This window comes from Pongo pygmaeus, chromosome 13 (genome assembly GCF_028885625.2).
Source record: "Pongo pygmaeus isolate AG05252 chromosome 13, NHGRI_mPonPyg2-v2.0_pri, whole genome shotgun sequence".
NCBI lineage: Eukaryota > Metazoa > Chordata > Mammalia > Primates > Hominidae > Pongo > Pongo pygmaeus.
In genome coordinates this window covers 90,628,023-90,645,661 of record NC_072386.2, presented here as the reverse complement: position 1 = coordinate 90,645,661, position 17,639 = coordinate 90,628,023, and the positions used below count along the sequence as shown (strand labels likewise).

The following is a 17,639-nucleotide window of genomic DNA, read 5'->3' as shown; positions in this document are numbered from 1 at the left end:
TATCATTGCCCCAAAAAAAATGCGAAGTCCTTCAGGCAGGGGGGATTTTGCTTTTTTAGTTGCCATTTTCTCCCTGGGCTCTAGCCAAGTGTTTTGTCTGTATAGTAAGAATTCAATCAATATTTCTTGAGTAAATTACTTTATTTAGTACAGATGTGTTAAGAAATGGGTGAAGGAAAGCTGGGTGCGGTGGCTCATGCCTGTAATCCCAGCACTTTGGGAAGATGAGGTGGGTGGATCATTTGAGGTCAGGAGTTCAAGACCAACCTGGCCAACATGGTGAAACCACACCTCTATTAAAGATACAAAAATTACCCGGGCGTGGTGGCACGTGCCTGTATTCCCAGCTACTCGGGAGGCCGAGGCAGGAGAATTGCTTGAACCTGGGAGGTGGAGGTTGCAGTGAGCCGAGGTTGTGCCACTGCATTCCAGCCTGGGCGGCAAGTGAGACTCCATTTCAAAAGAAAAAAAAAAAAAAAAGAAATGGGTGGAAAAAAAAACCAAGTTGGTTGCTTTAATCAAATTAAAACCAGACTTAGACTGGTCTAGTGAAAGTAGGCTAGATATTGGCATGTTTCTTTTGGAAAAAGAGGAAGCGCGAGAGGAACAGTTATTTCTTTACAGCTTATTCTAGGAATCAATCCCATCCCCAACTCCCTCCCATGGGTAGGAGTGGTTTGTCCCTGGGCTGAAACATTGGGACTAGTCTAGAGGAATCACTACCCAGCAGAGGTTAGGCCTCTGTCCTTCACTGCAGCCTCGGTTTCAGAAGACGGAGTGCTGAGGAGAGGGAAGGTGACCGGTTGCAGGGACCAACAGTAATTCAGATTTTCATCTGTTTCCCTCTCCTGGCCACCTCAGCACCCCACACACCCCCACTTCCACCCTGATTCTGGGTGGCGAAAACGCAATCTGCATAGCTCATACTTACTTGGCAGCAGCATCTTTTCTCAACTGTTCATGCTTCATGAGGAGATTTTTCCTGTCTCGGAAGGCTTTTCTGACCTTGTACCCTTTGTAGACAGCTTGGATTTTGAAGGCGGCGATGTCTTGTATGGCTGCGATGGACAGGGCACCGTGCTCCAACATGAACTGGATCACTTCATGGCGCTCACCAAGCAAAGCATAATCAAGGGGTGTGTATCTGAAGTGGGAGGAAGATTTCTTTTTTTTTAAATTTTAGAATGTAATTCAAGGCACAGTTAAACTGAAAATATTATTATGGAGCAGAAGGAAACTTCATTCTAAGATGTGGAATATTCCCCAGGCAAAGCCACCTTCTCTATACCAGGGCTATTCTTTTTTTCTCCGAGGGGCACAAAACAAGGTTGACTATGACTGTGGGTCAGGTGCTTTGTGCTGCTAACCATGTCAGTTCCTGAGTTTTACTCCCTGGCAAACAAATAGGGGCCTATTGGAAAGACATGATCATTTCCCTTCTTTCCCATGTGCCAAATAATTCCCTGCCCCTATCTAAAAAGGTAGTGAAAATATTGTGAGATTTGTAAATTTGAGCCCATGATTACTGACAGTTAATGCTTATGAAGTAAAAAACAGAACTCCAAATGGAGAAATTCGGTATATGATAAGAATGGCCCTTTAAATTTCTGCAGAAAAGATGGATTACTAAATAAATAGTGATGGGACAACCAGGTAGCCATCTGGGGAAAAAAAACAGATTCTTATAAACACATTTTATACCAAAATAAATTCTGGATAGAGCAAAGATCTAAATATTTTAAAAAGGAACCATGAAAGTACCAGAAGAAACCAGGAAGATTAAAAAATGAAGTTGGAAGTCTTTTCTAAAAAAAGGATACAAAATTCAGAAACCATAAAAGGGCTGGACGCAGTGGCTCACGCCTGTAATCCCAGCACTTTGGGAGGCCGAAGTGGGCAGATCACTTGAGGTTAGGAGTTCGAGACAGCCTAGCCAACAAGGTGAAACCCTGTTTCTACTAAAAATACAAAAATTAGCCAGGCATGGTGGCACATACCTGTAGTCCCAGCTACTCAGAAGGCTAAGGCAGAAGAATTGCTTGAACCCAGGAGGTGGAGGCAGCAGTAAGCTGAGATCATGCCACTGCACTCCAGCCTGGGTGACAGAGTGAGACACTGTCTCCAAAAAAATAAAAAATAAAAAAAATTCAGAAACCATAAAAGAAGATTGATAAATCTGACTACATAAAAATAACAAAATTTTACAGAGTAAAAAAAAACACCAAAGATAACAGTTCCCAGAAGAGTAAATACTAATAGCTCTTAACATATAAAAATGTTGAACATCACTCATTTAAGAGAAATATGAATTAGACTAACATAAGAGAATACCTTTCAATGATGATCAGATTTGCAAAAATCAGAAAAGTTGTTAACACACTGCACTGGCAAGGACAGAGAGAGGCTCTCTCATACACTACTTTAACTTCTAGGGAGGATGACTTGGCAATATTTATCAAAATTATTCATGTATATATGCCATTTGACGTAGCCGTTTCACTCCTAGGAATTTATCTTACAGATCTGCTCTCATGTGAAATGCTTTATGTACAAGACTACTCATGGAAGTACAGTTAGTCATAGCAAAAGAATAGAAACAACCTCAATGTCTATCAACAGAAGACTGCTTAAACAATGCACAGGCCATCCATATAATGAAGATACCTGTATATGCAGTCATTACTGCTGTATATGAATAAATAAGGAACAATCTCCAGGATGTCAAATGAAGACAAAGAAAAAAGCAAGAAACAGGAGTTATTATGGCATGTTCCATTTGTATAAAAAATATATCCCTGTATCTTTATCTATGAAAAATGTATTTTCAGAAGTTTTCCAAGAAACTGCTAACAGTGATGCCTCTGGGGGAGGAAAACTAGCTGTCTCAGAGGCAGGGGTAGGAAGAACATTGAGTCTTCAGTGAACATCCTTTTAAATTTTGTACAGTGTATATACATCACTGTTTTGATATATACATTATTTAGAAAGGATGAATATTATTGTCATATTGTTGTATATTTGAATCTCAAATGGCAACTTTCTAGGTGTGCTGTTTTTGGCACATTCTTTTTTTTTTTTTGAGACAGGGTCTCACCCTGTTGCCCAGGCTGGAGTGTAGTGGCACAAACACAGCTTACTGCAGCCTCTACCCCTCCTGGGCTCAAGTAGTCCTCCTGCCTCAGCCCCTCAAGTAGCTGGGACCACGGGCATGTACCACCAAGTCTGGCTAATTTTTTTTTTTTTTTTTTTTTTTTTGAGATGGAGTTTTGCTCTTGTTGCCCAGGCTGGAGTGCAATGGCGCAATCTCAGCTCACTGCAACCTCTGCCTCCCGGGTTCAAGCAATTATCCCATTTCAGCCTCCCGAGTAGCTGGGATTACAGGCACATGCCACCATACCCGGCTAATTTTTTTTGTATTTTTAGTAGAGACGGGGTTTCATCATATTGGCTGGTCTTGAACTCCTGACCTCAGGTGATCCGACCACCTCGGCCTCCTAAAGTGCTGGGATTACAAGCATGAGCCACTGCATCCGGCCAATTTTTGTATTTTTTGTAGAGATGGGATTTCGCCATGTTCTCCAGGCTGGTCTCAAACTCCTGAGCTCAAGCAGTCCTTCTGCCTTGGCCTACCAAAGTGTTGGAATTACAGGCGTGAGCCACTGCACCAAGCCCATTCTTTTAAAAAAATATTTCTTTTTAAATTTTGGAAACAAAAAATTGGGTAAATACACAGAGGAAAATAGCTGTCATCCATATTCCCACCCTGAGAATTAACCACTGTTCATATCTGGGAGATACGATTTCCTTTTTTAAAGAAAAATTACTACTTTGTCAAAATGATACAGATTTTATGAACTCAAAACACTGCAAAAAAAAAATTGAAGTAAAAAAATCCCCCAAATTCTACCATCCAACAATGGTAACGATGACTATCACTTTTTAAACAACTTACTTTACATCTCTAAGCCTCAGTTTTCCTCATCTGTTAAACAATGTAATACGTTGCAGACGTGGCATGAGGAGAAAATGGAAAAATAAGTGTAAAGAGGATAGCAATGTTCCTGGCCCAAAGGAAGCAGTTAATAAATGTCAGCTCTGATTGTTATTATTACAGGACATTCACTGCTGTATGGTTTGCAATACCACAGCTGCTTATCAAAAATATTATCTCCATAGGGCCCAAACTAGTATCTACGACCATCCCATGACCACCACTGATGCTGATTCCTCTCGGGATGACTTTGACCAGCCCAATGCCATAAAAGGTCTTAGGAGAAAACATCAGATGACTTATGAGGCAGAAGAAAGGATGATTATATGGATGCATGACTAGACATAGAAAATCGTCCGATTATAGAAAAAAAATGATTTATCTTCAAAACTTACCTAACAGTCACAGTTAAGACATAAAAGGAAGAGGTTTTTCACTTTAGGAGTATTTTTATCACTTTAGTAAGGAAACTGAGTTTGGGAAGAAACCCCAAACACTGAAATTAAGGAACCTCTATTTTAGGACAGCTTCATTTGCCACTTACTGTTCAGGGACCAGAAGGCTGTAAGTAGAGAGGCATCTATATAAACTTTAAAACATTATTTATAAGTGGATAGCATTTTTTAAATTCAGGAGAATTAAAAAAATTTTTGCTACAAGTTCTAAACTGCCTTTCTTGACTGTACTTTCTCTAATGGAAAAAATTATCATAGAGTCACTAAACTATGCAATAGTAGAGCTAAATTGAATTTTAGAGGTCATTTAGTTCAATACCTTCATTTTATAAATGGATGAACAGATCCAGAGAGGTTAAGCAACTTACCACAGGTTATGTAAATTGTTTCTATAGAATGCAGACTAGAACTAAGACAACATGTCTCCCAGTTCAGTAACCTTCCATAACACATATATCAATTACCTAGTATGTTTCCTATAGAATAAAACTGTTTCTTAAATCAATGTGCAAACAACATATGTATTTGGTAGGTTTGATCATTTTTTTCTATAATTATTAATATGTAGTATCCTTCACATAATATATAAGCAAGATTAACAAAATTTAGTTTATAAGATGTAGGGCCCAAATTATTCCTTTACCTACAAATATTACAAAAGGACATAACATGTAGCTTAATATACCCTAAAGAATGCTGATCTGGGAGTCAGGGGACCTGTGTGACCCTGGGCATTCTCTTAACTTCTCTGGGCTTTTGTTTCCTCATCTGTAAAAGGGGAAAGGAAGAAAAGAACTAGACTTCTTAGGCTGCTTTTGGATTGAAAATTATATATTAAATATTTTTACTGTAAAAAATTATATTTTTATTATGAAAAATTTTAAGCATAAAAAAGGTAGAGAGAATAACATAATAAACATTTGTACACTGAATACCTAAATTTAACAATTTTTTGCTACATTTGCTTCATATAGCCCCTTCCTTTTTATTTTTGCTAGAGTATTTTACAGCCAATCTCGGAACTCCTATCATTTTGTCAGAGGTATTGGAACCAGAGGACTCCATCTTGAGTGAGGGCTACGAAAATGAAGCTGGGGCTTGCTGGGCTGCATTCCCAGAAAGGTATTCCTAGCCTCTAGATGTTTACCGTTAAGGGAACAGACTGATGTTTACTAAACAGACCCAGACTTGAGAGAGTCCTAATATCCCGATATCTGGAGAACAAAGGCATTCCTAATTTTGCTTGGAAGATAATAATATTGATTCTTGAAAAATGTAGTAATTAAGAAAATGAATCCTTTATCACAAACCCTTGTAGCACAGCACATCTCCCTATAATCTTTTTTTAAATCCTGTATATAAACAAGTATTGTACCTAGGGTGGATGTGTTCCTCCTCTTACTTTTGGGAACGCCCTACTCTGTCTATGGAGTAGCTGTACTTTCACCACTTTACTTTCTTAATAAACTTGCTTTTGCTTTGCACTGCAGACTCACCCTGAATTGTTTCTTGCGAGAGAGCCAAGAACCCTCTCTTGGGGTCGGGATCGGGATCACTTTCCTGTAACATCTTCATCTCTATGTGTTTAAGTATTCATCAGTAAATAATATGGGCATAGCCACAATGTCATTATTATACTAACGAAATTAACAGGAATTCCTTAGTAAAATCTAAGGACCACTTCATAATCAAATTTATCCAATTTTCTCAAAAAATATATTTTTGTAATTGGTTTATTCAAATTAGGATTCTCAATTTTTTATTCAGAGACACAATCCAAATATCTAGCATCATTTTAAGTTTGAAGTCTATACCTAGTATTTAAAACAAGTGTGATCATAAAACACATTGTGATTATTACTACTGAACCTTTTTTCATCCCAAATTCAATTTAGAAAAATTCAAGTGCTGTGAATATTCCCATCAGTGTTGGGGTGAGTGTGTCAGACAGTTATTGACTGAAAGTCAGCAGAAGTTGGCAAAAATTATGTCTATACGGTGTTCATCAACTGACTAGTGTCAATGTATGAGAAGTAAAAATTAGCACTACACTGATGGTAACCAACCAAGAAACAATGTGGATATAGACAACAGACAAGATACAATTGGACCTGCCATGTGGGAATGGTCTGATGGGATGAGTAGAATGCCTAAACTGGAATGTCAATAAATGTAAAAGGCAATGCCAAGTTCTGACATTTGTACATCAAGGTACATTGCTGATGAAACATTAACAGAGACTGGGTTATTGCCACTGTCTGTTTTTATCTATAGTTCGGCAAGTACAGTTAGGAGGATTTTTCCTTTGGTCTTTTGGTCTGTAATTAACATATGTTTATTCTGGGAGGCAGTAAACACCTTAATTCATGCAGTTACTTAGGTCTCATATTCAAGGTTTAGCATATAAATGGAAATTGAGTTAAAAAATTTCATTGTTTCCTTAAAAATATAGCAGTCAGGCGGTAAATGCTGTTACACAGAATAAATTTTTATAGAAACAAAACAAGTCACCACTAAGTCTGAGGATTCTTAAACTTTCTTTTTTTTTTTTTTTTTTTTTTTTTTTTAAGAGTTTCAAAGGGAGAATCTTCAGCTCTCCCTCTAATGAGGGAAGTTTCTGAAAGAAGTGGTAAAGGGGTTGGTTCTAGAAAACAGGAACATGTTTCCTCTGAGATGGACCTAGAGAAGTCCCTTCTCCATAAAGTTTCCCACCAACTAATAGAAAGAATGGGTGGTGGCTAAGAGGATGGGAATGGTACTATAGCAGGAGCCATTTTAGTTAGAGCATCCATGAAACATGAAAACTAACACAAAGACCTAGGTCAGGGGGACTGTCAGAGGCATGTGAACTCCATCTTAAAGAGGATCTGGTAAAAAGAGGCTGAAAGCTGTTGGGCTGCATTCCCAGAAGGTTAAGGCATTCTAAGACATAGGATGAAATAGGAGGTCAGCATAAAATACAGGTCATAAAGACCTTGCTGATAAAACAGGTTGCAGTAAAGGAGCCGGCCAAAACCCACCAAAACCAAGATGGAGACGAGAGTGACCTCTGGTTGTCCTCACTGCTACACTCCCACCAGCGCTGTGACATTTTACAAATGCCATAGCAAAGTTGGGAAGTTACCCTATAAGGTCTGAAAAGGGGAGGCATGGATAATCCACCCCTTGTTTAGCATATCATCAAAAAATAACCATAAGAAAACGGGTAACCAGCAGCCCTCAAGGCTGCTTTGTCTCTGGAGTAGCCATTCTTTTATTCCTTTACTTTCTTAATAAACTTGCTTTCACTTTGCACTGCAAACTCGCCCTGAATTCTTTCTTGTGCAAGATCCAAGAACCCTCTGGTGGGGTCTGGATGGGGACCCCTTTCTTGTAACAGGACCTCAGGTATGGAAGTGTGATCACAAACTCAGTTGTTACCTACAAATTATAAGAACCTTCCTAGATCTAAGACCACCAAGAATCGCTCTTCCTTAGACTTCACATTCTGTTTGTTCCTTTTTTTTTTTTTTTTAGACAGAGTCTCACTCTGTTGCAGAAGCTGGAGTGCAGTGGCACGATCTCGGGCTCACTGCAACCTCCGCCTCCTGGGTTCAAGCAATTCTCCTGCTTCAGCCTACTGAGTAGTTGGGATTACAGGCATGTACCACCATGCCCGGCTAATTTTTTTGTATTTTTAGTAGAGACGGGGTTTCACCATGTTGGTCAGGCTGGTCTCAAACTCCTGACCTCAGGTGATCTGCTCGCCTTGGCCTCCCAAAGTGTTGGGATTACAGGCGTGAGCCACTGCACCTGGCCTGTTTGCTCCTTTTTACTGGGCCTGGATCTTTGGTCAATAACCCTAACATAATTCTCCAGACCTTATATTATTCATGCAATCTGCATTTAGATTAAACCCTGAACTTTCATCTTACCTTCTCCTTATGTTTTAATGCTACATGGTGGCATCTCTTTGTCCACTGACTGATAATATCCTCTTCATCAAGAGAAACCTCTGGAATACATAACACATTCCGCTGGCCTAAATGTACTCCTGGGCCCAGTCAATCAGGATTTCACTGACGTTATGTTAGCCAGAAGTCAGAAGCAGGACTAAAATTTTCTCATCTGCAAAATATGTGCTTGCCCTAGGCAATAGACAAAATTCTGAAGAGCTATAAGATCCCATGATTCTAAATCAACATTGCATGAAAGTTTTGCTCTTCTATTCTGGCTCAGTATTTCTTAGTGTAATGTTTTCTTATGAGTATAGTTATTATTTCTGAACAATATCTAACCTTGAGATTTAAAAAATATGGTAGAAAGGATGTATGATAAACAAAGAGCACTTTTTTTTAAAAAAAAGTCAACAACTTGGCTGGGCATGGTGGCCCACGCCTATAATCCCAGCACTTTGGGAGGCCGAGGTGGGTGGATCACAGGGTGAGGAATTCGAGACCAGCCTGGTTAACATGGTGAAACCCCATCTCTACTAAAAATACAAAAAAATTGGCCAGGCGTGATCGTGCATGCCTGTAATCCCAGCTACTCAGGAGGCTGAAGGAGGAGAATTGCTTGAACCCAGGAGGCGGAGGTTGCAGGGAGCCAAGATCGTGCCACTGCAACCCAACCTGAGTGACAGGGCGAGAAGCCATCTCAAAAAAAAAAAAAAAAAGTCAACAACAACTTACCTCTCTTCATTGTTTTCCATCTGATTAGGGAAAGCAGCAAAGTCTAGCAGTAATTTAATGGCATCAAGGTATCCATTGTTGCAGGACCAATGCAAAGCTGTTCTTCCCTATAAGCATAAACAAAAATCAAGTACATCTGGAGTAAGTATTTTTGGATATGTGGTTATTTATGCTAATTCAAAATTAATATAAGCAATCATTTTTCCAAACTGCTTATTTACAAAAAGGGAAAATATTAAATATACAGTGGAGAAAGCAAATGATATTTGATCCAAGAGCTCATAATTAACACTATTTTTTTTTTTTTTTTTTGAGACGGAGTTTCGCTCTTGTCGCTCAGGCTGGAGTGCAATGGTGAGATCTCAGCTCGCTGCAACCTCCACCTCCCAGGTACAAGCGATTCTCCTGCCTCAGGCTCCAAGTAGCTGGGATTACAGGTGCCTGCCGCCACGCCCAGCTAATTTTTGTATTTTCAGTAGAGACAGTGTTTTGTCATGTTGACCAGGCTGGTCTCAAACTCCTGACCTCAGGTGATCCACCCACCTCAACCTCCCAAAGTGCTGGGATTACAGGCGTGAGCCAACGCGCCTGGCCAATTAACGCTATGATAAGGGGCATCATATATCTCCAGAGGTAATACCCAGAGAAGGATTCATATTACTTATGTAATATTCCAACCAAAAATGTGAAACCTGAATCTAATTATGAGGGAACATAAGACTAACACAAATTGAGTCACATTCTGTAAAATAAATGGCTTGTATTCTTTAAAAATTTCAATGTCATGAAAGATAAAGAAGAGATGAAGCATTGCTAGACATAAAGAGGGACACTTCATAGCGTAAAAGGAGTCAAAAAGGAAGATATCACAATGCTAAATTTGTATGCATCTAATAACGAAGCTTCCAAATATACAAGTGAAAAATCGACAAAATTAAAAAGAAAGATAGTCAAGTCCATAGTCATAGTGGGATTTTAACCCATCTTTTAAAAACAACTGATAGAACAGACAAAAGAGCAGTAAAGATATATAAGACCTAAACAACAGACTTTAAAAAATGGGCCCTAAGTGATATATATATAAATATAGAACACTGCATCCAACAAGGACAGAGTTAGTGCTCTTTTCACATGTACATAGAACATTTACCAAAATCAATCATATGCTGGGCCATAAAGTTCCAAAAAAAAAAATAATGTACTCCCTCACAAAGATGTCCATATCCTAGTGCCTGGTACCTGTGAATATGTTATGTTACAAGAGAAGGAAGAATTAAGGTTGTAGATGGAATTAAGATTGCTAATCAGCTGAACTTGAGATGGGAAGATTATCCTGGATTATCTGGGTGGGCCTGATCTAATCACAAGGGTCCTTATAAGGGAAACAGGGAGTCAGGAGGGTGAGTGTAAGAATTATACAGATAAGTGATACAGAGAAAGGCTCAACCAGCCAATGTGGCTTTGAAGATGGAGGAATGGGGTCATCAGCCAAGGAATGTGGGCAGCCTTGAGAAACTGAAAAAGTAAAAAACATGGATTCTCTCCTAGATCCACCAAAAGAAAAGCAGCCCTGGTGACACCTTGATTTTTAACCCAGTAAGACCCATTTTGAATTTCTGACATCTAGAATGGTAAGACAATAAATCTGTGTTGTTCTAAGCCACTAAACCTGTGGTAATTTGTTACAGCAGCAATAAATAATTAATATAATCAATTTAAAAAATGAGAAAACACTCAACTGACTGAAAATTAAACAGCACACTTCTACATAATCTGTGTGTCAGAGAATAAACCAAAATAGAAATTAGGAAATAGAAATTAGAAGTTAGAAAATAAAAAAGACAGGAGCAAGACCAATGAAATAGTAAACAAACTCAAAATACAGGCCAGGTGCGGTGGCTCATGCCTGTAATCCTAGCACTTTGGGAGGCTGAGGCAGGTAGATCGCTTGAGCTCAGGAGTTCAAGAACAGCCGTGGGCAACATGGTGAAACTCCTTCTCTACTAAAAATACAAAAAATTTAGCTAGGTGTAGTGGTGTGCACCTGTAGTCCCAGCTACTCAGGAGGCTGAGGTAGGACAATCACCCAAGCCTGGGAAGGCTGAGGTTACAAGGAGCCATGATCATGCCACTGCACTCCAGCCTGGGTGGCAGAGTGAGATACTGTCTTAAGAAACAAACAAACAAACAAGCAAACAAAAAAACCCAAAATCTCAAAATATAGAAAATCCACAAAGACAGAAATAAGTCCTTTGAGGAGATGAATATCAAGTTTTTTTTTTTTAGTGCTCCAGGTAAGGAATGAAGAAAATTTTTTAAAAAGAAAGAGAAAACACACATTATCAATATGTGAAATAAACAAGAGGAACTCACTACAGGTCCTACAGGCATAAAAAAGATAAGGGAATATGTGTGTGACAAAATTTATGCAAATACATTTGACATTTTGAATAAAATGAATAAATTCCTTAAAAAATACAACTTACCAAGCTGAAAGAAAAATAATTAGAAAATATGAATAATTAATGGAATTGAATTGGTTATTTAAAACTTTTACACAAAGAAATCCCCAACACCAGATAACTTCAAGAGGAAATTCTTCCAAACATTTAAGGAAGAAGTAATACCAATTTTATTCTCCAAGAGAATAAAAACAAGGGACTATTTTCTAACTGTTTTTTTTTTTTGACAAGGTTAGACTTACCTTGCTACCAAAACCTTGCAACTATAATACAAGAAACGAAAATTATAGGCCAATCTCTCTCATAAACATAGATGCAAAAATCTTAAAATATTAGCAGGTAAAATACATCAGTATATAAAAGTGCATAATGTATGTGGGGCTTACTCCAGAAATGCAAGGGTTGTTTAACATCTAAAAAAAAAAAAATCAGTCAATGTAATTTGCCATATTAACAGAAAAGAGGAAAAAAATATATCTTGTTGATAAATTGCATAAATAGTATTTGACAAAAACCCAACTATGATTTAAAAAAACTCTTGGCAAGTGGGAATATAAGGAAATCTATAGCAACATCTTACTCAATGGTAAAATGTTGAAAGCTTGCCATCTGAGAAACCAGAATTAATTAAGGATGCCAATTATCACCAATTCTATTCAAGATTGTATTAAAGGTTCTAATTCAATATGGCACAGCAAAGAAATGAAAAGTATAAAGACTGGAAATGAAGAAATAAAAATGTTATTATTCACAGATAGCATGCATGATTGCTTATGTAGACAATCCAAAGCAATATACATAGCAGCTAATAGAACTGGAAAAATGCTTAATATTCTACTCATGTAAAAAACTCACAACTTGGTAAAACATTAAAAGTACTACAAATTATAAAAGATGCATTCCTGCCAGGCGCAGTGGCTCATGCCTGTAATCCCAGCACTTTGGGAGGCCGAGGCGGACGGATCACAAGGTCAGGAGATCAAGACCATCCTGGCTAACATGTTGAACCCCATCTCTACTAAAAATACAAAAAAAAAAAGATTAGCTAGGCGTGGTGGCAGGTGCCTGTAGTCCCAGCTACTTGGAAGGCTGAGGCAGAAGAATGGCATGAACCCGGGAGGTGGAGCTTGCAGTGAGCCGAGATTGGGCCAGTGCACTCTAGCCTGTGTGACAGAGCGAGACTCCATCTCAAAAAAAAAAAAAAAAAGATGCATTCCTAGTATCATAAAGACATGGACCATATTTTACATACTTTTCTTTACGTTACTTTTACATACAGTAACAATCTTGATAAACACTTGTTCAATGAGTTGATAGGGACTTGAGTTAATAGGGACAGCTAATTTTCTGACTTGGAAAACATAATTAACATGCAAATATTTTTAAAGAGTTAAAATAATTTAATTAGCAAAAAAGTTAATACTGGCTAAACTGAGAGAAATTAATACTACACAGCTGGGGAAAGTAGAGATTAACCTGAATCTTTTAGAAATCAGTTTGGCAGTATATATGAGAGCCTAATCATATTAATAAATGATTGGTTGCTTTGATTTGATCATCTCCCTTAGGGGGAATTATTCTAATGCGATAATCCCAAAGGAAAAAAGTTAAATGCACAAAGATAATTACTGAAACATTACCTATAATAGTGAAAAAGTGACCAGCAATAGGAAGTTACTTATTTAACCTATATTTGGGTTAAAAGCATAGTTTGGATACTAAATCTCCCCACCGCGCTTCCCCCACTGTTGTTATCTTAGGCTAACTATTTAAACTACATGAGCTTCAATTTCCTCATCTGTAAAATGAGAATAATAATAGTAACTACTTTATAAGATTATTGTAAGGATTGAATAAGCTATTAAACATAAAGTTCTTAGAACCTTGGAATTTTAAGCATTCATGATAATTAAAAAGATTATATATCACATGAGAAAATAGTGACAATTTTAAGTAAACAAAATGTGGTTTGAAAATCATGTAATAGGCAGGCACGGTGGCTCACACCTGTAATCCCAGCACTTTGGGAGGCCAAGGTGGGTGGATCACGAGGTCAGGAGTTCGAGAACAGACTGACCAACATGGTAAAATCCTGTGTCTACTAAAAACATTACAAAAATTAGCTGGGTGTGGTGGTGCATGCCTGTAATCCCAGCTACTCGGGAGGCTGAGGCAGAAGAATCGCTTGAACCTGGGAGGTAGAGGTTGCAGTAAGCCGAGATTGTGCCACTGCACTCCAGCCTGGGCGACAGAATGAGACTCTTGTCTCAAAAAAAAAAAAAAGAAAAAGAAAAGAAAATGTAATAGGCTGGACATGGTGGCTCACACCTGTAATCCTAGCACTTTGGGAGGCTGAGGTAGGTGGATCACAAGGTCAGGAGTTTGAGACCAGCCTGGCCAACATGGTGAAACCCCATCTCTACTGAAAATACAACAATTAGCTGGGCATGGTGGTGTGTGCCTGTAATCCCAGCTACTCAGGAAGCTGAGGCAGAAGAATCACTTGAACCCAGGAGGCAATGAGCGGAGATGGTGCCACTGCACTCCAGCCTGGGCAAGGAAGCGAGACTCCATCTCAACAAACAAAAAAAGAAAAGAAAAGAAAATCATGTAATAGGGTCAGGTGCAGTGGCTCATGCCTGTAATCCCAGCACTTCGGGAGGCCAAGGTGGGCGGATCACCTGAGGTCAGGAGTTCGAGACCAGCCTGGCCAACGTGACGAAACCCCGTCTCTACTAAAAATACAAAAATTAGCCAGGCATGGTGGTGGACGCCTGAGAGGCCAAGTAGCCTCTCAGCTACTCGGGAGGCTGAGGCAAAAGAATCGCTTGAACCTGGGAGATGGAGGTTGCAGTGAGCCGAGATTGCACCACTGCACTCCAGCCTGGGAGATAGAGTGAGACTCTGTCTCAAAAAAAAAAAAAAAAAAAAAAAAAAAAAGGTCCCAGTTCCAAGATGGCCGAACAGGAACAGCTCCAGTCTACAGCTCCCAGCATGAGTGACGCAGAAGACGGGTGATTTCTGCATTTCCAACTGAGGTACCGGGTTCATCTCACTGGGGCTTGTTGGACAGTGGGTGTGGCCCATGGAGTGTGAGCCTAAGCAGGGTGGGGCATCGCCTCACCCGGAAAGCACAAGGGGTCAGGGAATTCCCTTTTCTAGCCAAGGGAAGCCATGACAGATGGTACCTGGAAAATTGGGACATTCCCACCCTAATACTGTGCTTTTTCCAATGGTCTTAGCAAACGGCACACCAGGAGATTATATCCCATGTCCGGCTCAGAGGGTCCCATGCCCACGGAGACTCACTCACTGCTAGCACAGCAGTCTGAGATCGAACTGCAAGGCAGCAGCGAGGCTGGGGGAGGAGAGTCCGCCATTGCTGAGGCTTGAGTAGGTAAACAAAATGGCCGGCCAGGAAGCTCGAACTGGGTGGAGCCCACCGCAGCTCAAGGAGGCCTGCCTGCCTCTGTAGACTCCACCTCTGGAGGCAGGACATAGCTGAACAAAAGGCAGCAGAAACTTCTGGAGACTTAAACGACCCTGTCTGACAGCTTTGAAGAGAGTAGTGGTTCTCCCAACACAGAGTTTGAGAACTGAGAACGTACAGACTGCCTCCTCATGTGGATCCCTGACCCCCAATAGCCTAACGGGGAGACACCTCCCAGTGGGGGCCGACTGACATCTCATACAGCCGGGTGCCCCTCTGAGACGAAGCTTCCAGAAGAAGGATCAGGCAGCAACATTTGCCGTTCTGCAATATTTGCTGTTCTGCAGCCTCCGCTGGTGATACCCAGGCAAACAGGGTCTGGAGTGGACCTCCAGCAAACTCCAACAGACCTGCAGCTAAGGGTCCTGACTGTTAGAAGGAAAACTAACATCCACACCAAAACCCCATCTGTACGTTACCATCATGAAAGACCAAAGATAGGTAAAACCACAAAGATGGGGAGAAACCAGAGTAGCAAAGCTGAAAATTCTAAAAATCAGAGTGCCTCTTCTCCTCCAAAGGAACGCAGCTCCTCGCTAGCAACACAACAAAGCTGGATGGAGAATGACTTTGATGAGTTGACGGAAGTAGGCTTCAGACGATCGGTAATTACAAATTTCTCCGAGCTAAAGGAGGATGTTCGAACCCATTGCAAAGAAGATAAAAACCTTGAAAAAAGATTAGACGGCTAACTAGAATAAAAAGCATAGAGACGACCTTAAATGACCTGATGGAGCTGAAAACCATGGCACAAGAACTACATGAGGCATGCACAAGCTTCAGTAGCCAATTTGATCAAGTGGAAGAAAGGGTATCAGTGAATGAAAATCAAATGAATGAAATGAAGCGAGAAGTTTAGAGAAAAAAGAGTAAAAAGAAACGAACAAAGCCTCCAAGAAATATGGGACTATGTGAAAAGACCAAATCTACATCTGATTGGTGTACCTGAAAGTGATGGGGAGAATGGAACCAAGTTGGAAAACACTCTGCAGGATATTATCCAGGAGAACTTCCCCAATCTAGCAAGGCAGGCCAACATTCAAATTCAGGAAATACAGAGAATGCCACAAAGATACTCCTCAAGAAGAGCAACTCCAAGACACATAATTGTCAGATTCACCAATGTTGAAAGGAAGGAAAAAATGTTAAGGGCAGCCAAAGAGACAGGTCGGGTTACCCACAAAGGGAAGCCCATCAGACTAACAGCGGATCTCTTGGCAGAAACTCTACAAGCCAGAAGAGAGTGGTGGCCAATATTCAACAGTCTTAAAGAAAAGAATAGTCAACCCAGAATTTCATATCCAGCCAAACTAAGCTTCATAAGTGAAGGAGAAATAAAATCCTTTACAGACAAGCAAATGCTGAGAGATTTTGTTACCACCAGGCCTGCCTGACAAGAGTTCCTGAAGGAAGCACTAAAATAAACATGGAAAGGAAAAACCGGTACCAGCCACTGCAAAAACATGCCAAATTGTAAAGACCATCGATGCTAAGAAGAAATCGCATCAACTAAAGAGCAAAATAACCAGCTAACATCATAATGACAGGGTCAAATTCACACATAACAATATTAACCTTAAATGTAAATGGGCTAAATGCTCCAATTAAAAGACACAGACTGGCAAATTGGATAGAGTCAAGACCCATCAGTGTGCTGTATTCAGGAAACCCATCTCACGTGTAGAGACACACATAGGCTTAAAATAAAGGGATGGAGGAAGATCTACCAAGCAAACGGAAAACAAAAAAGGCAGGGGTTGCAATCCTGGTCTCTGATAAAACAGACTTTAAACCAACAAAGATCAGAAGAGACAAAGAAGGCCATTACATAATGGTAAAGGGATCAATTCAACAAGAAGAGCTAACTATCCTAAATATATATTCACCCAATACAGGAGCACCCAGATTCATAAAGCAAGTTCTTAGAACCTATAAAGAGATTTAGACTCCCACACAATAATCATGGGAGGCTTTAACACCCCACTGTCAACATTAGACAGATCAACGAGACTGAAAGTTAACAAGGATATCCAGGACTTGAACTCAGCTCCACACCAAGCTGACCTAATAGACATCTACAGAACTCTCCACCCCAAATCAACAGAATATACATTCCTCTCAGCACCACATTGCACTTATTCCAAAATTGACAACATAGTAAAGCACTCCTCAGCAAATGTAAAAGAACAGAAATTATAACAAACTGTCTCTCAGACCACAGTGTAATCAAATTAGAACTCAGGATTAAGAAACTCACTCGAAACCGCTCAACTACATGGAAACTGAACAACCTGCTCCTGAATGACTACTGGGTACATAACGAAATGAAGGCAGAAATAAAGATGTTCTTTGAAACCAATGAGAACAAAGACATAACATACCAGAATCTCTGGGACACATTCAAAGCAGTGTGTGGAGGGAAATTTATAGCATTAAATGCCCACAAGAGAAAGCAGGAAAGATCTAAAATTAACACCCTAACATCACAATTAAAAGAACTAGAGAAGCAAGAGCAAACACATTCAAAAGCTAGCAGAAGGCAAGAAATAACTAAGATCAGAGCAGAACTGA

General features: G+C 39.7%; 1 protein-coding gene across 9 annotated transcripts in view; it reads right to left on the bottom strand.

Moving 5' to 3' along the window:
• INVS (inversin) overlaps positions 1-17,639 on the bottom strand; it is a 208,053-nt gene that overhangs the window by 26,750 nt on the left and 163,664 nt on the right. For all 9 annotated transcript variants that reach the window (XR_010123347.1, XR_010123346.1, XR_010123345.1 and 6 more), the window contains 2 exons: positions 9,117-9,223; positions 932-1,144 (listed from right to left, as the gene is read on the bottom strand). Coding sequence is in view for 6 of the 9 variants with exons in the window: in XM_063649760.1 (XP_063505830.1) it covers positions 932-1,144; positions 9,117-9,223 (320 nt within the window). In the remaining 3 variants the exon portion in view is untranslated. The remainder of the gene's footprint in view (positions 1-931; positions 1,145-9,116; positions 9,224-17,639) is intronic.